The sequence below is a fragment of the Crinia signifera genome, chromosome 7, assembly GCF_055691185.1.
Source record: "Crinia signifera chromosome 7, ASM5569118v1, whole genome shotgun sequence".
NCBI classification, from domain to species: Eukaryota; Metazoa; Chordata; class Amphibia; order Anura; family Myobatrachidae; genus Crinia; species Crinia signifera.
Window position 1 is genome coordinate 42828632 of NC_139223.1, and position 26680 is coordinate 42855311.

A 26680-nucleotide genomic window follows, 5' to 3' on the forward strand; every position below is an offset into this window, starting at 1 on the left:
CGCCTCTGGAGACTCTTTGTACTGACACTGAACAGGCCTAGGCAGATCCCCTATATCCCTAGAGGGCGGCTGCCATTGGCTGTCAGGTCAGTATGGGCGGAAACCTCAGACAAGGACCAATCTGCTATTTGCCCTTAACCAAGATGGCGGCGCCGGCCTCCCGGTGCCCTTACAGCACATACCGCTACACTTGCCGGCGTCCCACGCTGCCTGCTGCCCACCAGACTGCCGCTGCCTGCTGCCGCTGAACTGGAGACCACTACACGCTAGCCGACGGCGGGCGCGAACGGGTGAGTAGTAAGCCCGCCGCGCACCGCCGCGGCTGAGTGTGACAGCTGTTCTAGGAGGAGTGTTCCCTTTAAGATTCTTTTGTACCCTGCACATTTTTAAAACCTAAAAATGCACCTGCCCTTTTTGTGTGGGGCGCTGTACGCCTTTACGCTACCCCCCTCCCCCTCGCGCTGACATCCCGCTGATAACTCTCGGTGTGCACCATCATGTGTAATGGGCATTATGGTGTGTGGTATAATGTGTAAGAGGCATTACAGTATGTGCCATAATGTGTAATTGTCATTACGACAGAATATGTAATGGGCATAACAGAGTATGAATGTTTAATGGGCGTAATCCTAGTGCAGTGTAAATTTTTATGTATGTTTTTTTTTCCGTTTGATTCTAATGAAAATTTCTGATCTAAAATGTGCCCTGCCAGGTGGTCAGCCCCCTGCCCTATAAAAATCCTAGAGAGAACACTACGCTTTGGCCCGTATTCTGGTTCACTCACAAAGGCAAATTCCTTCTCAAATGGACAAAACCATGTGCACTGCAGGTGGGGCAGAGAAAATTAGATTTGGGTGGGGTTTTACTGTACTTCAAAGTGAGATCTATATTGCAGTGTAAAAATTTCCCTGCACAGAAACAAAATAACCCACCCAAATCTAAAGCACTCATATGTTACATCTGCCCCACCTGCAGTGCACATGGTTTTGTCCATTTGAGAAGGAATTTGCCTTTTGCGAGTGAACCAGAATAACCCCCTTCATTAGCACATTTGGTTGCTATGGGCAACTTCCCATCTTCAATAGACCACTCATTTTAGAAAATGTACCCCCTAGATCGCTGATAAAGCACCCAATCTGAAGAACACCACGCCTGTTGAGTTTTGCTCCAGACGTCCAATCAGAATCTGTTGAAACCACCAGAGAATTCTTTCACCGTTCACACACGAGCTGGTCATCATGGTTGATCATCAAAGTTGATGATAATGATGATGAAGAATGTAGCCAGGATCTTGCGTGATCTAAAGAAAAAAAAAACACTTTAAAAAAATTATAAGACGATTTCACTTAACAAACAAATGTTAAGCCTTGTGCTCACTGATTTGGGATAAGTTGATGCATTTAAATAGCTTGTATTCTCCATGACACATCAAACGTCGTATGACACTTTTTTGAATTGTCAGGGCGAGTGGGTGTCTTGAGCAGATACCACTGTAATTACCTGGATGTGTAATGTGGTGAGTCATAAAATGCTCCTGCAAGTTAAACCCCCCTTTTGTTCCCGTTTTATCGCCGGTATGTGCAGCTTCTCCCCTGACACCACCGTTGCTCCGGTCGGATATCTCAGCTTGTGTACAATGCGGATGTATTCCGCTCTGTGATTTGTAGAGAGGAGCTGCATGCTGCTGCCGGTAAACTCTCGCTCTTATATGACTAGATAAACACCAGCCCTCGGCAGGAACCCTCTGTACTGATGCACTGACTGAGCCAAGTGTAATAGGCATCCCCTCTGTGCTGAATCAGACACTGCAGCACAGAAAACCTGCTCGCTGGGAGGCATCTTTTTAAATAACTTTTTTTTTCCTTTTGAAAGTGCTTCTTTTGTAGAGGAGAGAAAGGAACATACTGTCGTCTTTCCCCGCTGGTACAAAATTTTCCAGACTGCGACACTTAAGATTTTGCATCAGGCCCACTTGGTCTCCCACCCATTGGCACCGTTCTACTGCCCCGCTGTGTGCATCCATGGCCGACCACTCCTTTCATGTCTTGCATGTCACAGAGAATCCCATGCTATTATCTATTGTGTCTATGGTCCTTAGCATTTATGTTATGAGGTAAGCGGGCAGGTGAAGCTGTGATTTGCAGTTGCACAATTGATAACGAACCAGAGGGTCTAAATTCTTCAGTTGTACGTACAAGATGCACCACGCAATGTAGTAGGAGAGGAGAGTAATAGTTCTTATCCGTCGAGATTCACAGAAATTACCCTGACAAGTGTGTGTTTGTTTGGATGGGGGGTAGGGGCCTTTATATGTTATTTCAGACTACCCTCCCCATCTTCCCTGAAATGCTGCGTAGAGAAATGTTCTCTGTTCACCGCCCACCAATGTGCCAGTGAGCGCAGAGTGTTGTAATCGTGGTTTGGTTATTTGACTTAAATAAATGGAGTGATGAGTTGATTATACTCTGACAGAAGCACTTAAGGATGACACGGCGTAAGTTTGTGTGGGGAGAAAACCTCTCAAGCGCTCCGGTGACAAATCGCAGCTGTCCATTATCGATGTCACCTGCGCCTCCTTACCTACTGTCATTTTGCATTATGTGCTAAAGCTGTTTCCTGAAACAAGAAGGGAATCTCATTCATCCTGCGACATGCTGCACAGACACGCACAGCGTGCATATGTTCAAGTGATCTGTGTTACAGTGGAAGGAAGCTTCAAAGGAAGGCGCCTGTGGGGACCCAGAAAGTGAGGTCCTAATCAGTGTTAATTTGGTTTGTTGTGCATTACGGGATTCTTCGTAAGCCACCTGGCTTCCTAATTAGACAGGCGGTAGAAGTGTTTTCAACCAGTGACGTATCCGCTAGCTGCTACCTGGAGAGCATCGGCTGTAACTGGTTGGCTGTGCAGCAACTTAGTTGTGACCAATGCGGTTTCAGTGGATGGAGCGGAAACCACGGCTCGCCAGCTGTAGGTGGTGGCCGTTTGCAGCTTGCACCCTGCCACGTGTCAAAGACTGATCTCGGTAGCCATCTTTGATTTAGTCCTATATTGTCAGCATGCTGTGCTCTTGGTACGATGTGTAAACACCAGCCATACCAGCTACCCTTTTTATGGATTCCCATGTACGCTGGTGGGCTTAAAAGCGCCCCCAGTAGGCGGTGGGTCATCACATGGTCCTCTGGCCAAGAGGCTAGCAGCTTAAAGCCTGAAGTTCTAGGTTTCCCTGATGCCTCCTGAGCCAGAGGTGCCTGCACAGATGTTGGGTGCCACCTTTGCACTAAACTAAAGTTTTTTGAGGGGGTTTTGGTGAGAAAGTAGTCCCCTCGTTTTGAGGCACACTTCCTCTGAAGGATCTGTAACACAGGAGGAAGCTTTGGCACTCGGTGTTTGAAGCCAGGCACCTCAGACTTCATATACTGAAGCCTCAACTCCAATCTGGGATACCCAGAACAAGTCTGAGCTTCTGCTAGCTCCTGTGATTTACCTCGGTTCTCGCCAGACCTGATCACAATACAAATTTGTTCTCAAAATGGGCAAAACCATGTGCATTGCAGATGGGACAGATGTAACATGTGCAGAGAGAGTTAAATTTGTTTATGTGCAGGGTAAATACTGTCTGCATTATTTTTACACTGCAATTTAGATTTCAGTTTCCGCACACCTCACCCAAATGTAACTCTCTCTGCACACGTTACATCTGCCCCACCTGCAGTGCACATGGTTTTGCCTATTTTGAGAACAAATTTGTACTGCGATCAGTTATGAATAAGGGCCATAGACTATGAAGTGTGCCAACATGACTGGGCCTAAGGGGTCCTGTGTTCATGGCAGCAGTTTTTATCTAGATCAGTGGTCCTCAACAGTGGCAAACCAACAATCCAGGTTTTATGGCTATCCCTTGCTCTAGATCAGGGGTCCTCAAACTATTTTGCTCTGGTACCCCATAAGACAATAAAAATGACAGGACCGCAGCAAGTTACTGCAGGAGGTCATCACATCACATGTGTAGTCAGCAGACAGCACATACATGGCAGCATTGTGGAGGCACAAAGTGATGGGAGGAGTCTAACATAACAGACAATTCAACAGATTTTTCAGACTCCTTGAATCACTCACTGAGATTAGAAAAGTAATCAGCCTGATGGCCAGCAACATGGAGTCATGACCCCATGCTGAGAACTCCGGGACCCACAGTTTGAGAACCGCTGCTCTAGATTTTTAATTTTTTTGGTTCTTGTGGCAGAACGCCTATATTTAAAGCTGCAATTAGTATTAAAGCAACGTACATTTATTTATTAACAGTTTCTTACATAGTGCAGCATATTCCATTTCGCTTTACAATTTTGAGACAGTGATACAACAAACTAGGTATTCACAGATAGAAAGAAAAAAAGTAAGAGGGCCCTGCTTCAAAGCTTAATAACTCCCACAATGGCTAAGGCCTTTCCTTCACAGCCACAGAATGATGGAGTGATCATGATGGCGAGAGTCGCTTGAGACTATTGCCCGTTCTGTGCACTGCCTTAAAAAGAGCGGCCATAGTGGAGGTCTAGTGCACAAGTTCTCAAACTCGGGCCTCGGGACCCCACACAGTGCATGTTTTGCAGGTCTCCTCACAGAATCGCAAGTGAAATAATTAGCTCCACCTGTGGATCTTTTAAAATGTGTCAATGAGTAATGAATGCACCTGTGCACCTGCCGGGTGACCTGGAAAATGTGAACTGTGTGGGGTCCTGAGGACCGAGTTTAAGAACCCCTGGTCTAGTGATACAAGGGAGCTCCTTCAATGTAGTATACAGATCCGTGTTAGTAAAATGGATGTGATATCACAATATATGACCGTACTATCTATTATCTTCTAGAAGGAGCTAAATAAATAAGTAGATTCTGATTGGTCTCCCATAGCAACATCCCTTCTTAGTAAATGTATATATATAGTGTATATAACCGAGAGTGGTTTATTACAGCCAAAAACAGCAGTTCTGATCTCTACTTGTTCCTTATCTGACTGATGTGTGACTTAACGGTTTCTGAACATCGGCCAAGGAAATGAAAGGCTCTGGGGAGTTTCCAAAATAATAAACTCTAGCAAATGAAAGAAAAACAGAACTGAATAAGGATACAGAGCATTGTAACACCAGGTCAGCTGTGTTGGTGACCGGTGACGCATGTACCGGGCTCTCCTATGCTGGTCACTTTCTGGCTTCCTGGTGATCTTTTTGTTTTTAATCTTTTCATGGAGCGCGCTTATTTTGGGAACAATCGCAAAAAGCAGGCCAACGAGGAACAGTGTCTGTAGACAGGCCATGGGAGAGTGGATTGGAGAAAGATGAACTCCCAGGATCCATGCACTGGGCATCAGTCATGGTCCTGTGTCCCAGTCACCTATACCATATTTACTGACAATCCCTAATTTCAAAGGACAATCCCAGCTTTTAAGTAATTGTCTCTCGATTTTTATTTAGACTGATGATGGAGCAATACAATTCTTATTCTGGCCACACATCAGATCAATTTTCCTCCAACCATCCAACTAGTTGGTTGGACTGAAGATCTGGTACTGTATGGGGGCAAATGCCAATAAGAATTTGCTCACCAACTCTGAAGAATGCACAAAAACATTCAGTGAAATTGTTTAAATCAAATAGGTCCAACTACAGTACATTGTCTGAGTGACAGTTGTCCATTTTCCCAATTTGGGAAACTAATGACTTAATTACAAATTACATTTGCTCCAATCCAGTACCAGGTTTTTATTCCATCCAGCCATCTAGTTGGATGGTTGGAGGAAAGTTGGTTTGATGTGTGGCAAACATTACTGGTCCATGTATATAATAATGTAACTTTTAATGATGGATGAACTTAAGTTCAATATCGAAGGAAGTAAAATTCAATTTTAATAAAAAAAAAAAAAAAAAACCAGTGACCAGGTGATGAGGTTTGTAAGTCAGAAATATTGCCTATAACACACATGGGGGAGATTTATGGAGGCTTGGAAATGGATTTTTATTTAAAAAATTTTTTAAAGGATGCATTTGAAAATTACAGGAGTTGATTGGTTGATGCTTTATCTCCACCATATCTCCAAACTTTGATACCTTTTAAGGGCTTCTAATATGGCTGCCTTGCCTGCTGTAGGATGCTCTCAGCCACGTGCCCCCCCACTTGCTGGCTCTCAGCCACGTGCCCCCCCACTTGCTGGCTCTCAGCCACGTGCCCCCCCCACTCACTGGCTCTCAGCCACGTGCCCCCCCCCCCCCCTCCCTGCTCACTGGCTCTCCCTGCCGGAGTGTGAAGGGTACTTCCCCCTCCAGTACCTACAGTATGTGCTTCAAATATCATTGTGTTTGAGGCTGAGTTGAGGGGCGGATGAGAGGGTATAAGGGTAGACTATTAGAGGGCCCAAAATTTTTTAGCTAAATTGACTGCTGATTAAATAGTCCTCTGGGTATTCCTCTGTGGCAGAATTGTGATCTAGGATCCAATAAGCCACATGGTATGTGACACACAGAGAACCCCCTGTCTGCTGCTTCTGTGGAGCAGATGGATTAAGCCAAAGAAGTGATAAAGTGGAAGGTGATAACGCAGCAGCCAATCTGCTCCTAACTAATTTTTCAAACTCAGCCTGTAATTTTGACAGCTAGGTGCTGATTGGCTGGCGCGTTGTCACTTCATCAGGCTTAATAAATCTGCCCTCTTGTCCTATATTCTTCAGGGATGGGGAACCTTCGGCCCTCCAGCTGTTGAACTACACATCCCAGCATGCCCTGCTGCATCTGGCCATGCTAAAACTTTTGCAGGGCATGCTGGGACGTGTAGTTCAACAACAGCTGGAGGGCAAAAGGTTCCCCATTCCTGATATACTCCATGGAGTCCAGTGCCTGAAGGCCAAGTAATAATGTGACATCTACCCCATTGGCCAATATACTATACACACCACTATTGCTTTAATGAGCAATACCTTCTGTAGATCACCTCTCCTAGCTGTGGAAGTGACCTCCTTTATGCAGTGGAGTACTACAGAATCCTTATGTCTTTAAAAAGTGTTTGCACATGTTTCTCCTGAGCCTGCAGCACTCGCGGACGGGGACAGGACAAGCTACATGTCCGAGATTCCTTGTCCAGTAGTGACATGCTCTGACTGATTATTAATACCAGTCCTGTGGAGCTGTTTCTGGAAGCCATTACCATCTATTGTCCTGCAGTGTCTGATCTGCTGGAAAGGTTCATTTGCATCCTAAAGGACAACAATATTTCAATTATGACCCTTTGTTTCGTTCTTTGCCTCTTTCCCCCCCTCAGTTTTTCCAGTCAAATCCATTGCAATTGTGTTTTTCATGCTAGCACTCTCCACTGCAGCTCTCACATGTTCCATAAGGGATACGTCATTAGGTCCACCCTATTTAGGTTAACATTCATTGGGTCAAGCACTGAAGGTTCGACGGAGCTTAAGTCAACACATATAATAGGTTTACATGTCTAAGGTTGGAAGGTCAAAAGGTCAACGTGAGTTCTTCACCTTTTTTTGTGCCGACCGGTGGTATTTCATGCCCTACAATCCACTACTGCGTGGTGGGAATACAATAGTGTGCTGAGCGCAGTGGTACACTTTGACCGTGTCCATGTCGACATTCGGGACAAAAACTTAATAAACCTCAAGTCGGCCTTTTGACTTTCGACAATCCCATTGTCGACCTAATGCTTGTATCGACCTTCCAACTCTTGAAGGTTGACCTAAGTTGGGTGGACCCATTGACCCATACCCGTTCCATAAGTCCGGTCCATTTTCCTTAAGTCTGTGTCCTATAGCCTGTAAGGCAGCAAGGCTTGTACATCTGTCCATCTTTTCCCATGGACCCTGCACTCAGGTGACCCCCTGCATCTTTAGCTGACCTTTCTTACATCCAGCCTGAAAGCCACAGCTCACTGTACATCTACAATAGCAGATCGTGTTTTCCTAGCCGTAAACTGCTGCTTTCATGCACGTTCGTTGTGCCACTCGTTTAAGGTTTATGTGTCTTAATCTTCCTGATGACACCGAGATTAGACAACTGGTATCTTGCATCATATCTCTTGCCAGTTGCTGGCCAGGAAAACCAATTAGCCAATCTGCCATACATACAAGTTGCCCATTTCTCGTTTTCACAAATTACAGGGCTCTTGCGCCGTCAAGTCTTTATCTCTCGCAAATTAGTGACTGCGATGTGTCCCTCAGTGTGTGTTTGATCATTTTATTATCCAAATAATAATAGGAATTACAATTTAACTTTCTAATTGGGCAGCTAAATATACTGCAGCGGGGTCTGGCTTTCCTAATTGTAATTGGAAGCGATGCTTTGTACATGTCCCCTGTGTATATCTGCATTACGCAGAGTTCAAGGCTGTCTCTTGAATTTCGATCAGGTTGCCTTCCAGGCTGCAGTTTATTATGAGGAAGGAGACTTATCCTTTTGCTGGGTTTGAAACTCGCATTCCAATTACTCAGACAGGATTGGGTTGTTCAAATCCCACATCTGCTCTGCTCTGTTTTTTTATATACTGCAGTATATAGAATCCTCCAATATCATGGCTTTATATGTATAGGCTTGGCTGGGGAGGCCTGCCCTTTATTCTTATAGTGATCCTGTGAATTTAGTTGAAGGACCAATGTTAGTGGCTTCCTATTGGCCTAATATCTACCAGTGTTTACCCACCTTAAAGCCCCATACACTCTAGGCTTTCTGAATGATGATATTGTTCAATATTGCCTCGTGTGTACACTCAATATTGTTAAGGGCCACCTTCCTCGTCCTGCACATGCAGACGAGGGAGGTCCTTGTTAATGACGGCCATTCAGCAGCTGCAGCAATGCCGTTGCTCTCTCCGCTGTAGTTCAGTTCCCTGCTGGTATCGGGAGGTGTGTACGCACTTGGGGGTCCTCGCCGCCGCAAATATCAGTGTTGGTGGGGAGTCGGCTAGTGTGTAGAGGGCTTCAGATTATCTTTCCATTTTGACTGGGTGGAATGAAAGTCTGGTTATTTCTGGCAAATGACAGTTGACCGTTTTTCTCCCAATTATGGAAAATAATAATAAATAAATAATAAAAATAGTCATTTAAATTGGTTTAAGCCTTTAACCAATTTATACAAATTACTGGTTTTGTGCATTTTCCAGCTTTTGGGAGCAAATTGGTTGATTTGTAATTTGTTCCCAGACATTACCAGATTTTTGTTGCAACCAGCCTGATTGGAAAGATAATCGTAAACTCGGTACACACTAGTAGATGTATCTGCAGATATATCTACAGACGGATCACGTAGTGTGTTCTCTAACCCCGCTGCCCAATCCATCAGGACTGACCTCACAAGGATGCATTTGCATGCGCTCGCCCACTTGTTGTTGGCATTCACCAGCAACTCCCAGTGCGGCTATGCTTGCGGTTGGCGGATTGCAAGTACACATAGCACAATGTGCCGATATATTGTTCGATATATTGGCGTGTTGCACAGCCGAAGCTATATATCTGTGACTGTGACTGACGCCGTTTACAGATATATCGACGATACACACTTTCTGATGGTGCATCGATATATCGACTGTTCAATCGATATATTGGCCAGTGTGTGTACGCACCTTTTAAAGTGTATATCCTGTACGCACCTTTTAAAGTATATATCCAGGTTTAGTTATAGCTTTGAAAAGCTCAATTACTTGTAAATGGTTTTACAAACCATGGCCAAATATTGCCATATAAAAAACCTGTATTGTGTACATACTCAGCCCTTCTCATTATTTTAAAGGTGCGTACACACTGGGCGATATATTGTCAGTTTGCTTAAACGACCGATATATCAATGGATCATCGGCCAATGTGTACCGTCGATATATCTGCGAACCGTGTTATTCAGATATATATCGCTGGCTGTGCAACACAGCCGATGCCCGATGGATTTATAGATTTATTGGTGCATTGTTCTGTGAGTACAGGCGATGCCAATCACCAAAATATATATATTGCTAAAGTTTTGAAGAGCTATTAATGTTAAACGATGGAAATGCCCCTAAATCACTGGTAACATACATTCTATATGATACTGGGTGTGATGTGTGCACTAGATGGAGAAGGTTATATGCAGTCTCCAAGGGTTTTCTTCATGCAAACAGCTGTGTAATGAAAGGGAATTTCCACTTTCACCTAGTTTTCTTTGATCTGGTATGTATAATGCGACAGCTTCTTCACACCCTATCTTTAACCTTTGAACCTTTTACCTAGTTTGTATTACCACTTGTATACAACACAGAATAACCAAGACGTTCTAGGTGTATTCAATGGACTGTACATCCCTATGATGTATCTAATGGCATAATACATGAACTCTGTCCAGATGATTAAAAGGCCTTGGCAGAGAACACAGAAGCGGATCAGAACAGTAAAGCATTTTACAGTGGCAGGAAGACCAGTACAAACTGATGACCCAAGATTGTCTTAAGGTTTAAATCCAGTTCATGATTGGATGCTGATGTCCGTCTCCTCCTCCAGGAACTTGCAGTTAGGTTGATGTAACACATTGTGCTGTATGGTCATCCTATTACAGATGTTAGTGAGGTGTGTTATTGTTGGTCTCACAAGCCATTACATGTGATGTGTACACACCAAAGGCTTCTCTTTCTTTGTAACTGCAGATACAGACTTCCGGTACATATCGCCGCACCTCGGTATTCAGGTGCTCATGCCTGTGAGGTGCGAAGTGAAAAAGGACGCTGAGTGCGCAGATTCAATTGCACCACACGGTGCAGCGCTCTTGTGCCAGTCATCTAGTGCCACTTGCTGTATTGAGGCTGGGTGTATGAGGGCACGTCTGTGCCTCCGAATAGACACTATACAGGGAGGTGTATTTTTTTAAATTTTTCTTTCTTGCAGAGGAATTGCATTGTCCAGCTTTTATTTACTCCGCACTCTAGATGGGACACTATAGTAATGCCTCCAGAATACCTAACCATGCCTTCAGCCACCATAACACCCCCCCCCCCCCCCCGCTCTCCATTATTTCCTCAGAAGAGTCGCTGCTGAACACCTTAGCTGTCTGCAGATGCATTTCTCCCTTTATCCCCTTAGCCTAATTTACCAGCATTCCCAAAGCAGCTCATTATTAACGTCTGAGCCCACAGTGGCTTTTAGACAGCTGGGCCATGTTCTTTGATGTGTCCCTGAATAGATTATCTCTCTGACATGCCCATGGACCAGTGAAGCGGGATGGTTGCCGGGCGTCACTGCTACAGATTCCTTGCCTAACTACTGTACGGTGCACGCTCGCCTCTTTCCCCCACTGCCAGTCTGGTATTGCTTTGGCTGCATTATATATCGTTTTGATTTTACCATCCTTTCTATATTCTACTCCTGCATTATCTGGCTTCTCCGATTGGTTGAGGCGACTTTGGGTCATGGTCCTCATGTCAACCTGAGATTTGGTTTGTGGCGAAAAATGCAACAGAATGTCCCCCCGTGACCTCCTCGCCGCCTGTTATACCGCCACAGTCCCGGTTAGGGATGGAATAATTAATCTCCCCATCCAGCTTGGGAGGCGATTTCACAGCTGATGACTTTTCCAGGTGGCACGGAGAGTCTTGGGAGGTGACAAGTAGATGGATATTTAATGCTATGTTCAATTATTAAGATTGAAATGAAACCTCAAAGGGTTGCAAGGAAAGGGTGTAACACAACACTGCAGCAGGGGGCATCTGACTTCTGAGAGTCCTTGTCTGTGCTAATCAGCTAAAGAATAAATCCACTGCAGAATGGTAATGAATTCATGCAGCAGGCGAGCAGAGGCTGCGCCGCGGAGGGGAGCGGGTGGCATAAAGGAATGGGATTCCCTGCTGCGGGCTGGCTGCTATCTGACATTACGGCAGCTTTTGTCTGTCCCAGACCACTTATTCCAGCGTGACCGCTGACTTGTGAGGCAATATTGATTTTAACTCTTTCTCCATGGTGCGGCGTGTTAGGATGCTCTAGACTGGAGACCCTAAGCTGATTGCTGCGTGGAGCTAACAGATGGGCCTCGGAACCCCTAGTTATGAAAGAATAATGTTCTGGAACTTTTGATGACTTTTTCTATTGTCCTCTCTAGAAATCTATTTACTTTAAAACATAATGACAAGGCATTATCTTTATGTGTGTATAAAGATCTGCTTAATCATTTTTTGGGCAAATATATGGGTATGAGTCATTGTGTTGACCACTAAAGGTCGACACCTGAAATTGGTCGACATGGTTGGAAGAGTCAATACAAGCATTAGTCCGACTGTGGCAAGGTCTACAACCAAAAGGTCAACATGAGTTTTTCATGTCCCCTGTCGTCCCCCCCCCCCCCCCCCAAGATCCTGAAATACTGCAAGTTCAGCAAATAAATCCTCTAAGAAAAAAATGTGAAAAACTCATGTCGACCTTGACATTGTCGTCCTAATGCTTGTGCGCATCTGTCATGGGCTGCAATAGCGATTCTGCAAACTTGAGTGACCCAGAGTCCTTTGCATGTCAGCCGCTTGTGCATGGTGACTGAATGGCTTTTTTTTGGGGTATTGGGCACGAGAGCTGTTAGTAGGGTGTGTTGTGAGTTGTGCTTATTATGCAAGCAGTTAGCGAGTGGTAGGTGTATGTATCGATATTAATGACGGCTGCTCTTGCAAACGTAGAATTGACGCTGTGCGATTCCATAGATGCGTACTGCTCTGCAGGTGGGCATATGGCCACAGTGGCACGCCATTCTTGTTTGTTGCAGGTGTCTGCAGTTGTGTAATTTTTGCAAGGGTCCTGCATCTGATGTGGGTATGAGTGTGGTATATGGTCCCGACAGTCATTAGCCCGACCTCGGGATCCTGACTGGCCCGGACTCAGACAGCGGGGCGAGCGCAAAAAAGCCCCTTGCGGGCTGGCTACGCTTGCAAACCTATTCTATTCTCCCTCTATGGGGGTCTTGGACCCCCACGAGGGAGAATAGCCGTTGGCCGTCGGGACCCTGATTGTGGAGGTTTTGACTTTCGGGATCCCGACTGTCGAGAAACTGTGCGGCACCTGTGAGTATTGGGCCTTCACAGGGAAAATGTCAGCTGCTCATCAGAGCCCTTATCACGGTGACGTTGATCGTGGGGTGGCGTTAACAATTGTGGGGGCCATTTCACACTTCAGGGTGGCTATTTGGGGTCTGTGGGCCATTTAACATTGTTCCCTATGTGAAATCGGGTCAATTGGGCCATTTTAACATTGTTCCCTATGTAAAATCGCGGTAATCGCGTCGGTCGCATCGCATGCGATTTTTTTGGCCGCATGCGATGCGACCGACGCGATTTTTTTCCGTTCGATGCCTAGGATCAAAATCGCCAGCTCTGTTCTAGGTAACAGGTACCAACCTTTCTAGCAAAATGCTCTCCATATCTGCATACTAATGCAATCCTCATAGGATTCCACTTGTTTTAGATGGAATTCTCATAGATTCATTCCTGGTTATGTGCGTTCATGAAATTTAGTTTGTGGCAGGTTTGATGTTTTCAGCTTTTTGCTCTTTGATTGTTACATATTTTAAAAGAGAAAGCATATCGAAGCCTTTGTCCTAAAATCAAAAGGGATGGTTATGATTTCATCTATATATGGTTCCTTTTTCGGCATATTACAGGACAATGAGCAATAGAAGGTAGAGCGTTTTATGCTTCTGTAATGTTCAGAATCCATGAATATACCAAGGCTTATGCCTCCTACCCACAAAGCATCTGGATAAGGCAGCCATCTTGGGTGCGCAATATAGGTTACAATCTGGGATATAAGAAATTCATGTGAATAAGACCTACAAGGCTAAAACTAAAAGAAACTGGATACAGACTATAATTGTTTCCACATGTTGTTCATCCTGCCTATAAAGTAGCCATCTAGGGTGTGCTATATTGGCTGCAGTGTATAGGAGGCGCACTTGTAGAAGTGTGACATACCTGTCTGCATTATAAAGAAAATAAATAAACCAAACAATAAAGGGGCATACACACGTAGAGATCTGTGCTAAGCAATTTTGCTAAGCTATTTTGCTAAGCAATTTTGCTGGTGTCAAGATCTCCCATGGGGAGCACATACACATGCAGAGATTTGTGCTAAGTGATTTTGCTAAGCGATTTTTCTAAGCAATTTTGCTTAAGCAAAAAAAGTCAGGATAATGGTTCAGAATGGGAGATTGTGATCAGTATCTCTCATTCTGCACACACAGAGAGATTTGCAGTCATTTGCTAAGCAATTTGACTAGATTTTGACTGCATGCACTGACTTAGTTAGCAAGAGATATTTAATCTTTTGGAGCATACACACGGAGAGATCTGTGCTTACTTTCTAAATAGCAAACATTTGCTCCGTGTGTACACCCCTTAACACAGGTTCCATGCTGCTGAATGAGTACGGTCAGAATGCAGTGATAATTGGTGTTCATTCTAGCACCCGCCATATTTGAAAACCCATGCAGTTCCTCTTCCCTGCCTGGGGTGTCGCTGTCTGCTGTAGTGCTTCTAGCACAGTGTGGTCTGTATATCAGCACTGATATGCAAACCGGACTTGTGCTAGAAACACCACAGCAGACAGCGACACCCCAGGCAGGGAAGAAGAACTGCATGGGTTTTCAAATATGGCGGGTGCTAGAATGAACACTAATAACAGTGTTGTGCAACAAGATGTATACTATACAACAAGAGAGGGCAGTTGCTGCGTGAAATCCGTTACACGCTGCCACCCTCGTATTGTCATTTTGTCACTTACCCGAAGAGAATACTGGGTTCTAATATCTTTTTCAAACAAATGGCCACTGGAGTACTGACTAAACCAGGGGTTCCCAATCTTTTTTAAATCACGGCACCCTAGGAGTATCAGAATTTTTTCACGGCACCCCTAGGCAAATAAAAAATAATTTGATGGGGTTTATATGCGATTCTTAGGGTCAGTTATGTGGTAAAGGGCAGGATTTGCTTCTGTTTGTACATATTTTATGATTGGCAGCTGCCAGCACTGGTTTGCTCATAAATTATTAACCATTAATAATTTGAGTTGGTCCTGGACCACCAACCCAGGGCACCCCTGCATGTGTCCCGAGGCACCCCAGGGAGCCACGGCACACAGTTTGGGAACCACTGGACTAAACCGTTCTTGCATTGTATTGATTCAATGTCTTTACATTTTAAGGCCCCCATACACTTATCCGAGGACTCTCATGCAAACCTTGGCAACTACCCTATACGATATATTGTACGTGGTCCTTTAGCGTACAGTCTATCATATGCGACCCCAAGCAAGTGCTTTTGGATCCGGAAAATCTGTACTTGTGTACTATCATGGCTCCCATCTCATCTCATCCCATCTCATTGCATACCATAAGGCTTAGATGGTATGCAATGAGATGAGATGTGCTGCGATGGGACCCGATCTTATACAATTTTAAATTGTATACCATTGTATATGGCATACGATGAGATGAGATTTTAAATTGTATAAGCACACTAATGGTTGCTTTCAAGGTCAATTGGCCCCCCCTATAAGATTTTTAATTGTATAAGCACCCTAATGGGTGCTTCCAATGTTAAATGCACCCCCACGCCACCCCTACTATCAACGCCAACCCGAAGCGTGGCGAGCTGCGGCGGTACGCGTCCTCCGACCTTTTCATACCCCCACTATCCATGTCGGCGTGGAGTTGATTTCGCCTGAAGCGTGGCGAGGGGACGCGTAATACATGTAAAGTATTACGCGTGCGCTCGCCACACTATATAAAATCAACTCCACGCCGACATGGATAGTGGGGGTATGAAAAGGTCGGAGGACGCGTACCGCCACGCTTTGGGTTGGCGTTGATAGTGGGGGTGCAGTTAACATTGTAACATTGTAACATTGTAAGCACCCATTAGTGCTTACAATGCACCCATTACAATTAAAAATCTTATAGGGGGGCCAATTGACCTTGAAAGCACCCATTAGTGTGCTTATACAATTTAAAATCTCATCTCATCGTATGCCATTGTATGCCATATACAATGGTATACAATTTTAAATGGTATAAGATCCCATAAGATGGAAATCGTGGGAGCCATGATAATACACAAGTACCGAAAAATCTTACGTTCAGCACTTGAGATCTCCGTATCCAATCGGTCATGCACAGGACATCGCATTGGATCAGAATCCGAGGTTAGGCACTTACGATCTTGCACTTTTAAACCCGCTTGCTTGGCCCGATCCATCAGAGTCAGGTGACGTGTCCAAATTGTACAAGTGTAGGGGCACCTTTTACTTTTAAAGTGAGATTTTATGCTGGAACCGATCTTCCCTTCCAGTGTAAATGTTACATGTTGAATCAGGTGATTATTTTATTGACTTAAATATGTAAAATATCCAGTTGACCTTTATTCTTTCTCTCTCTTATCCCGTAGTTTGCTGTTTTGTCGTACACAAGCGCTGTCATGAGTTTGTCACGTTCTCCTGCCCTGGTGCTGACAAGGGTCCTGCATCTGATGTGAGTATTGGGCCTTCACAGGGAATTAATACTAAACGTGTGTGTGCCGTGCTGCTACCGAAAATCTCAGCTGCTCATCAGAGCCCCCGTCACATGACCTCAGGTTCCCGCAATCCATGATAGCAGAATTTGTTTTCCATGTCCTCTATTAACCTTTCTAGCAGAATGCTCTTCATATCTGCATACTAATGCAATCCTCATAGGATTCCACTTGTCTTACTTGTTATAGATGGTATGATCATAGATTCATTCCTGGTTGTGTGCATTCATGAAATTTAGTTTGTGGCAGGTTTGATGATTTCAGCTTTTTGCTCTTTGATTGTTACATATTTTAAAAAAGAAAGCATATCGATGCCTTTGTCCTAAAATCAAAAGGTATTGTTATGATTTCATCTAAATAGTATGAACCAAATGAGTTTTTTTATTTTTTTTTCTCCAAACTTGGAATATAATCAACTTAAAGAAGCTAAACCACTACCACTAATTGTAATCCTGAAATAAGAAATGCTGATGACATCACACATGCAAATAAAACCATGAAGTAATAGACATTGGGCTGAATTTTTGCTTATTATCCGAAGACCTTGAATTGCCCTCAAAATCCATAAACAACTAAATGAATGACAGTGTTTCAGGAACTGTTGGTCCTAAATACATTTCCAAAGTCCAGTTGTTACTCAGCCTAAAATGTTCCTGCCAGAAGAGGATATAGCATCTGCTTATACAATATCTCTGTATTAAATTTCTATATTTAGACTCAACATTGCAAAACCGCATCCTTGTGATATGTATTGAAGTATGGATTAAATGGGTTATTTTCTGGTGCTTTAAAAAAAATGTAATTTTCCATTTGTCGATGTGTCCAAGAATTAGGTTTAAATATTACATTGCCAAACCCCCCCCAGTTGTCCCTACATGACCTCTCCTGGGTGGTGGGTTACCAGTTGTTGCCTGCCCAGTGATTTGATTGGCAGCCATACTGAACCGTAAATGATCGGATTGGCAGTGTCGAATGCCCTAGGCAAGGAGGCTGGGGAGCAGATTGCACACAGGCTTGGGGTGGAGGTGACCAAGCAGGGACCGTGAGCTGTGTACGGTATGCTGGGAGCAGGAACCTCAGCAGTAGCGACCTGTCAATCACGCAGATCTGCTAATGCTTGTTGATGTAATAGAATTAGGTCAAGGTCTCTGTGAATGGTGTGAGATAGCAGTATGTATAGGAAGTGGGAATTCATACAGTTATAATGAGGATTTGAGTCGTCCTTATTAATCATTTGCATCACCCCGGCTTCCGCTTTTATCACCAATTGTCAATTAGGTTTATTAAAACTATGTACATTTAAAATGGTGCTTATTCACAATTATAACAAAATGACAGAGCGTCAACATGACCATGTCGACTGCTGCACAATGTAAAGGGATACTCACTCCGAATGGTCAACATGTTAACTCAACATAAAAGAAAGGTCGACATGTCAAATGTTGACTTTCTGAATGTCAACATATTGTACCACTCCCATAAACACAGGACAGGATAATAACTTTCTACGGGTATGGGTCATTGGGTGGACCCAATTTAGGTCGACATGCATTGGGTTGACCACTCAAGGTCGGCAGGGCTTAGGTCGACACATAAAATAGGTCAAAAGGTTTGGAAGGTCGACTCGAGCATTAGGTACGCAGTCAAAAGGCCGACATGAGTTTCCACTTTTTTTTTTGTCCGGAGTGTCGACATATTCCTCGTCCAAGTGTACCGCATGCGCTCGCCATGCTTCAGGCACTATTTTATTCTCCCAGCATGCCGCAGTGGATGGTAGTGTATGAAATAACGCATGTCGGCGAAAAACTCATGTCGACCTTTTGACTGTCGACCTACAGCTTGTGTCAATCTTCCAACCCTGTGAACCTTAGCCATAGAGTCGACCTAGTGGCCGGATTCCCTTTCTACAGCTAACAGCTAGCGGCCATGCTCACATTCTGACTAACTGACACACTTTTATTGGCGATGTTTGCAATGCATTATGGGGAGAAAATGCAGCAGTGATACCGGCAGTCACAGACCACTAAGTCACTGCAGATGAGCGGGAGGAAAGCCGCATTGTGCAGACTGGCCAGGGGACAGTGGTGAACACCGCGGTTCCATGGCCCGCATCAGTTAAGTGGTTAATAACACAAAATTAAGGATTAATATAAAAAAAGGTAATGAGATGAAGCTTAATTACTTTGGGAATAGACACTCTAGAAGTGGCCTAATTAATATGTATAAATATATTTGAGCTCAGTACAAAGATTTATCAAATTAACTTCTTATTTACTGTCTAAATAGGACACCTGATGCTGGAAGGAAGGTGTCCCTGTCAGCACGGACAAGGTTCTTTACTGTTAGGGCGCATATGATGTGGAAATCTATTATCCCAGGAGGGGGTAGTGATCTTACCACCATCAGCCTCAATCATTGCCACAAGGCAGTACGGACCCTACCACACATGGTGATCCAGTGCCAACTACAGTATATAGCCTGACAGGAGTGGATCCCGGTGTGGTCTGCTGCTGCTGCTGTGGTCTATCCACTTCAGGGTATGACCTAATTTATGTTCAGCGATGCTCTTGTGCATACAACATTGTAGTGCATCTTTGTCTGAGCTGCTATCTTCTTCCTGCGATCTTGGACCAGCCTAAGCATTCTCCTCCGACCTATCATTAACCCTTTGAGTGCCGATGTTGCTGTGGGAGATGGGCAAAATCCACAAAAAATGCCAGCCTCGCTTTCCTTGACTACAGCCCTGGCATTTTTAGCAGTGGGTTAAATATATATCCAGTGCGATCTGGACAGTTCTCTGCTGTACTGACCGGGGCAGTTCCCCTTATCTGTTCATGTATTAGAAGGCATTGGTAGGTATTCAGTGTGGCCGGCGAGGGGGTTAAACAGCGAGGATTGCAGAAAACCACCGATCCTCGCTGTTTAACCCCCGCGCCGGCCGCTCACTCTATTCAATGTTCCGGGGAAATCCTCTCCGTCACAGGACGACAAGAATTCCCCAAAACAGCGAGACCCGCGGCTAATGCAGAAAACTCACTGTATTTAGCCGCGAGTCTCGCTGCTTCTGGAGCCGCATACGCCAATTCCCCCTCACTCAAAAAATGGAGCAAGGGGAAATTGGCGTATGAGGGGGCTGCGTTGAATACTGAAAGGGTGAGTGGTGACAGTGAGCAGGAAGCTCTGCCCGCTGTCGCCGCTCGCCCACAGCATTGAATACCTGCCATTTGAGTGGTACAGATCCACTAGGTTCCACCAGGTATTAGGCGGCTGCCTGTACTGCCTTATGGGTAATTCAGTGAGTACTGAGTTCCGGCAATTTACCCATCCCTGTGAGATGTTGGAGCAAGCAGCCCATTTAGGAGATCAGGGGGGTGTCATTGATTTTCTTCGCTACCCACTACTCCATGGTAGTTGGCAAATCAGGGAGGTTGGCTTAGTATCTTAGGAGCCTGGGAGAGCCGGAGATGTAATAACGAGTGATGTTTCTTGATATCTAAAAGGGCTTATAAACAAGATGATGGAGAATACAGTAATTTTCACAAAATAGAGTAACAATACTCGTATGTAATTAAACATGTAATCCATCAAGACGAAAACAAATACACATGGGATACAAAGATGTCAAAGAGACCGAATTGTGACAAGACACCAGTCACACGAGAGGAAGTAAGCCTGGCTTGTAGATGGTACAGACAGACAGCGGGACGAGCATGTAGAATACCAGGAGGGAGATACAAGGACAGGTGTTCCCTGTATTTCCGGTCGCGCCACTTGTGGCGAGCTGCAGAAGCCGGTTCCCTGCATGTATGACTGTTACTCATTCGTAATTATCAATGGTCGATAGTGTTGAGAGTACAATTCTGGCTTTACCTATGTCAACATTCATCAGCAGCAGACGCTTTTTTCGGTTGTCCATCATCATTATTATTTATTATTATCATTATCATCATTATTATTTTTTTAAATAAATGACATAAGGGACATAATTATAGATGACTTATTAACAATCCTTTAAAGGCTCTTTCGTTTCTAACAGAACCAATCTCTCAAATGATCCCGGCAGAGATGAGACGGGTACATTATCCTTTGATGTAACGCTGTCACCCTGTGCTACTGTAATTCATGCTTTATTAAAATGGTATTTTCCTTTGCTCCCTCTCCTGGCTGAAATAAGACCCTGCCGCTTTAATAACGTAAGGACCAGTAACACTGCAGCTGCAATTTGTACAGACTGGACAATCTTTGGTTCTCCGGCTACAGGTTGCTCAAGCCTTTCATATACATAAGGAAGTGTAAGCCATCTTTGGTGGTTGCAGAACCCAGCTCACACAGATGGCCAAACGTGCCCAAATGCTGCTTAGATGTACTAGTGTGTGACTTTGGGGGTCATTCTGGTTCACTCACAAAGGCACAATCACTCTCTAATGGACAAAACCATATGCACTGCAGGTGGGGCAGATGTAACGTGCAGAGAGAATTAGATTTGTACTTGAAACTGATATCTATATTACAGTGTACTAATAAAGCAGCCAGTATTTACCCTGCACAGAAACAATAAAACGCCCAAATACAACTCTCTCTGCTCATGTTACATCAGCCCCACCTGCAGCGCACATGGTTTTGTCCATTAGAGAGTGATTGTGCCTTTGCGAGTGAACCAGAATAAGCCCCTTTGTCCTGCCATTTTCCCCTTGTTCTGCTTAGTCATTTGTCAGTTCGTGTGGACTCTGTTTGTTCTTCCAGTCAGCAGCATTTAAGCATGTCTTTCTTAAATCTCTTGCATTGTCCTCCTTAATCTCTGCTGCAATGAAGCTGCAAGGTCATTTCTTTAATGGAGACCCGCGGTAGACAGGCTGACACAAGGGATGGTCGAAGATGTAACGTGATAAGTGTTAGGCCGCTTGGGTTACGGTGAGGGAGTAAGCGGTGTGAAACTCAAGAAGTAATCACATCGCGTCACATTAGGATCCCGGAATGAAGTACCGGAGAGGATTCTCTTAAGTAGACCTTGTATACATTTGCTAGTGATTACATGGGATTTATTGTCTATTAGGAGCTTTTTTGGCTAACGGTAAATGTAGATTTAAAACTGAGTGCCAACATCTCTGTTGTCGCTCACAGCGTCGCTCACGTTTGTTATATAAATTCAAATAAAAAATGTGTAAAAAAGGATTATTTTTCCTATATAAGATAAACATTACAGGTCAATATGATGAATACAAATGTTTGCTTGCCAATTTTCACACCTATTTAGAAAAATTCACATGGCACTCAAAGGATTAACCTGTACACTAAAAAAAGTTTAAGTTCTAAAAGATTTTGCCTAGCATTTTCTAGGATTCCATAGAGAAACGATAGTGAGAATTTTATTGGTTGCTATGCGCAACATTTTCATTATTATAAGCTTCAATCCCCGCCGCTATTCCCGACGGGGGAAATAGCGGCAGGGCTCTATTCAGTGCTGACTTCCCCAACAGCATTGAACAGGGTTCTCTGCAGAACGGTCCCGACTTTACAAGCAGTCGGGCCCGTTCTTCCGAGAACGCCGGGGAATTGTTAGGCTCCCGTCCGCAGCTCGATGATCCATGGCCCTATCTCGCGTCCACGCCCCCTTTTCGGAGCCTCAGCAGGTGGGACATTGAATCCTGAAGTCGAGTCGGTCGAGAACTGTACCGGTTCACGGCTGTTGGGCCAGCCCGACAGTCGTGACAACAGATTGAATGTCCCCCTTAGAGTTTTTTTTTTCTTGCCACTTTTCTTTAACTTTTTAATTTCATTCTCCAAATTGGTTAATCGTTTTAGGTCAAATCTGTTTTCCCACCCGATTTTGTGGAATTCATTTACCATTTTTCAGGGTTTTTTTTTTTTAGTTTGTTTCCATTTTTGACATATATTTCAGTTTTGTCTCCTGCACTTTGAACATGGGTGGCAGACAGACCACTACTGACCCCTCTATCTTAGCGATATTTATAGACTCACACCTGGGGGGGGGGGGGGGGATTTGGAATCTGCCACTTTGGTGAATAGACGATTTCTCTTGGGGAAGGTTGGAACCCTGGGATGATAAATGGACATCTTGTAGCCTTGTGGGGGAGAAAGAGCTTTGTCCCCCCAAAGGGACCAAAATAAGAGACTCCACTAGCACTTTGCTTATTTTTTTGGCTCTGATAATGTGGAGCACTAAAAGCATCGCACCAAGGGCTGGGTATACTCTGCCAGAGCTGCAGTCGCTTACCATGGAAACACGTTCATTCATCAAGCAACGGAACAGTGATACAGACCCCGATCCAAGCAGTAAAAATAGAAAGTAGCAGAATGGGAGATGAGAAGGTTGCGCTCTTCATTACTTAGTAATGTGTTTCAGAAGCAGAGTTGTTCCACATTCCACAGAGTATGCATTTACTACCGTGCCCAGCCTCTCTGCCCATCTGATAGTACTATACTGCCCAGCCTCTCTGCCCATCTGATATCACTATACTGCCCATCTGTAATTACTATACTGCCCATCCTCTATGCCCAACTCATATTACTATACTGCCTATCCTCTATGCCAGAGGTTCCCAAACGCGGTCCTCAAGACACCCCAACGGTCCAGGTTTTAGGTATATCCACGGCTCAGCACAGATGGTTAAATCAGACTGACTGAGTTGCTAATTAAGTCACCTGTGGCCAGGCATGGATATACTAAATACCTGGACTGTTGGGGTGCTTTGAGGACCGCGTTTGGGAACCTCTGCTCTATGTCCTTCTGATATTACTACCGTGGCCATCCACTATGCCCATCTGATATTATTATACTGCCCATCCTCTATGCCCATCTATTATTACTATACTGCCTGAACTCTCTACCCATCTTCTACTACAAAACTACCCGTCCTCCCTGCCCATCTGATCCTATTACATGGGCCATCCTGACCTTACTACATGGGTCATGCTCTCTGCCCACCTGATGTTACTACACTTCCAGTCCTCTCTGCCCCTCTGATGTGGATCTCTCTGGCCACCTCATCCAGGAGAGTTGATGAAGACCCCTCCGAATCTGGTGAATCTGCTGGGAGCCCCGTCCCCTCCCTAGCACAGAATCCGTAAAATGATTGAGCAGTTTTACTGGTTTAGGAGAATGCAGTTTGGTGCTGGGAAATCTGGTGCCATTCATGCTTAATGTGCTGCGTCTGTGAGCTAGCAAGCCTCTTAGAAGAGTTTAAGCACTAAGAAGCTTTGAAGGCTGCAGCACAGTGCAATATGCAGCTCTGATTGTTACTGTCAGTGGATCCTGCTTTTTCCTTATCTGCACCCAGAAGCATTAACCCTTCTGCCCCATAAACCACAGATGTGTCTGGCAGCTGTGTGCAGCGAGAGAAGTGTTTATAGCCTGCAGACTTCGTAGCCTGGCCCAGTAATGTCTGAGCCATCTTCTGTCTATGCTTCAGAGACTTCAGATCTTTTTCTCCATGCTTCTGAACATAAATATTTACTGGCTGTCCCTTTGTGTCTACAAATCCATTTGTGTGTGTAAATATTTCATCTGTATCCGGTCTGTTCCAAGTACCCCCGGATTTGCACACAACAGGTATTTCAAAATTCTTGCCCCTGTGTAAGTTGGGCGTTATGTCAGCCGCAATGCATTCGTTGCTCAAGAGGCGGAACAACCATTAGTGCAGCAGGTGCAGTGCACTGGGGCCCCTATCGTCCTATTACCCATTGTTTTTCTCGATCATTCTCTTCCTGTTAAACACTGTTTCTCCCTGTCACCCTCTTCCTGTTACCCAATTTTTTTCTCCTGCTCACCCATCCTGTTACCCACTGTTTCTCCCTGTAACCCTCTTCCTGTTACCCAATTTTTTTCTCCTGCTCACCCATCCTGTTACCCACTGTTTTTCCCAGTCACCCTCTTCCTGTTACCCACTGCCCCTCCCGGTCATTCTCTTCCTGTTACCCACTGTTTCTCCTAGTCATTCTTTTCCTGCTACCCACTGTTTCTCTCGATCATTCTCTTCCTGTTACCAACTGTTTCTCCTGGTCATTCTTTTCCTGTTACCCACTGTTACTCTAGATCATTCTCTTCCTGTTACCCACGGTTTCTCTCGATCATTCTTTTCCTGTTACCTACTGTTTCTCTAGATCATTCTCTTCCTGTTACCCACTGTTTCTCTCGATCATTCTTTTCCTGTTACCCACTGTTTCTCTCGATCATTCTTTTCCTGTTACCAACTGTTTCTCCTGGTCATTCTTTTCCTGTTACCCACGGTTTCTCTCGATCATTCTTTTCCTGTTACCCACTGTTTCTCTAGATCATTCTCTTCCTGTTACCCACTGTTTCTCCCGTCATTCTCTTCCTGTTACCTATTTTTTCTCCCGGTCATTCTCTTCCTGTTACCCACTGTCTTTCCTGGTCATTCTTTTCCTGTTACCCACTGTTTCTCTCGATCATTCTCTTCCTGTTACCCACTGTTTCTCTCGATCATTCTCTTTCTGTTACCCACTGCCTCTCCCAGTAATTTTCTTCCTGTTATCCACTGCCACTCCCAGTCATTCTCTTCGACTGTAAGGCCAGAGAGGAATCTCTCTGCTGTTTTTCGGTGGGCAGGGCTTGCCATTATAAAGCCCCACTCCCATTCTTGTAAATGCCATGATTTGTGGCTCTTCGGGGAGGGGGTGGTATTAAATGTCACAATTTGCATAATTTAAGCCCCATTCCCCTCCCCAAAGAGTGCCAAATGCTGGTATTTGACCGGCAGAGGGAGGGGGTGTGGGGGGAAATGTTTTTCGGGACCCTCCCGGCCATCCCAAGACAATATATTTTTGCACCTAGGCTCACCACCGACCGGTTCCACCAGTGAGTTGTATAGTGCAAGACGGCAAGCAGAATGATAAAATAGTTCCAGCAGAGTCTAGCCTGGCATGCTGGTTCTTGTAGTTCCAGAACAGATGCAGAGCCACCTCTGTTTTTATGAACATGCCTGCTAGTTTATATCCGTAAAAGTAATCTAATAACTGAGAAGGCATTTGTGGATTTCTCAGCAGTGTTCTATAGCGAAGGCTTTGACCCTCTATTACACCCAATTTGAGTTACTATTTAAACGGCGACTTAGCAGCGTTACACAGGGAAAGACCTTTTATTTATAAGTATGAACCTAGGGAGAAAAAGCTAAAAGGAGAATTGGTTTTATACTGTAGCCAATGCTTAGTGCTTTGCTAGAGGTCACTGAGGTCACCGGGTCTCCGGTCGGGACTCCACCGCTGCAAACGCTTTGAGAATAAAAATAGCAGCTTTGGAGTCTAGGATTATAAAGCGGCAGCAGCTGACGGGGGCTGTGGGCTTTCAATTGAGCCAAATCTAATGAGAATTTTGCCTGGTACTCTCCTGTGTGTTGGTGATAAGGAGCGCTTGCCTGTCTGTTTGTTTTAGGAAGGTAGCGTAGGGACACGGAGACAGGCTCTTATCAAGAGCGTCGCCAGCTACCGGCTGCAGCAATGGCTGTTGTCATTTGTTCCCCAACCAGAGAGAGTAATTAATTGTACAAAGCATGCGAAGATGGCTGATGAGAAGGGAGCGTAACAGCTGGGGTCCATTCCTCCAAAGCACAATGCAAATCGCTGGAGATGTCAAAGTATCAGGGTGACATGACGCCAAGAGCAGGAGACCGTGCATCCGGTCTGCCACTCAGGTGCTGGGTGTGATTGTGACCTGATCATAGAAGAGCCACCGCTGTCTATTTCACCAGTCCTAGATCTGTGCCCTCTGTATCATTTCCATTGTCAGTGACATTCAGCCTTTCAGCCACAATGCGCAGAATGATGGTTAACCATTTCATAGCCAGGGAACTTGTATGTTCATTTCAGTGCTTCTCCCTGTGCATGCAACTTCTCTGCCGGCCTTTCCTATTGTCAGCATTCAGAGGGGGGGTAAGGTGAGACTGGGTGCTGCCTTTTTGCATTGGGTATCCTGGATGTATTCTGCATATTAAAGGAGATGTTGGAGAAATCTATAACCTATAAGTTATGTAGGCATTTACTGTGGTGTATGCCCTCGGTCAGATTTGCACTGCGGGTGTCTCCCCCCTCTTGCACAGCCCTAGTTATGGTTTTGAGTATACTTCCATCTTTGCAGGCACATAACAACTGTTG

At 44.7% G+C, this 26680-nt stretch overlaps 1 protein-coding gene across 2 annotated transcripts in view; it reads left to right on the top strand.

The window, feature by feature from the left end:
• PRKCB (protein kinase C beta) overlaps nucleotides 1-26680 on the top strand; it is a 215280-nt gene that overhangs the window by 95834 nt on the left and 92766 nt on the right. For both annotated transcript variants that reach the window (XM_083152923.1, XM_083152922.1), the window contains exon 3: nucleotides 16430-16512. In XM_083152923.1, the coding sequence (XP_083009049.1) occupies nucleotides 16430-16512 (83 nt within the window). The remainder of the gene's footprint in view (nucleotides 1-16429; nucleotides 16513-26680) is intronic.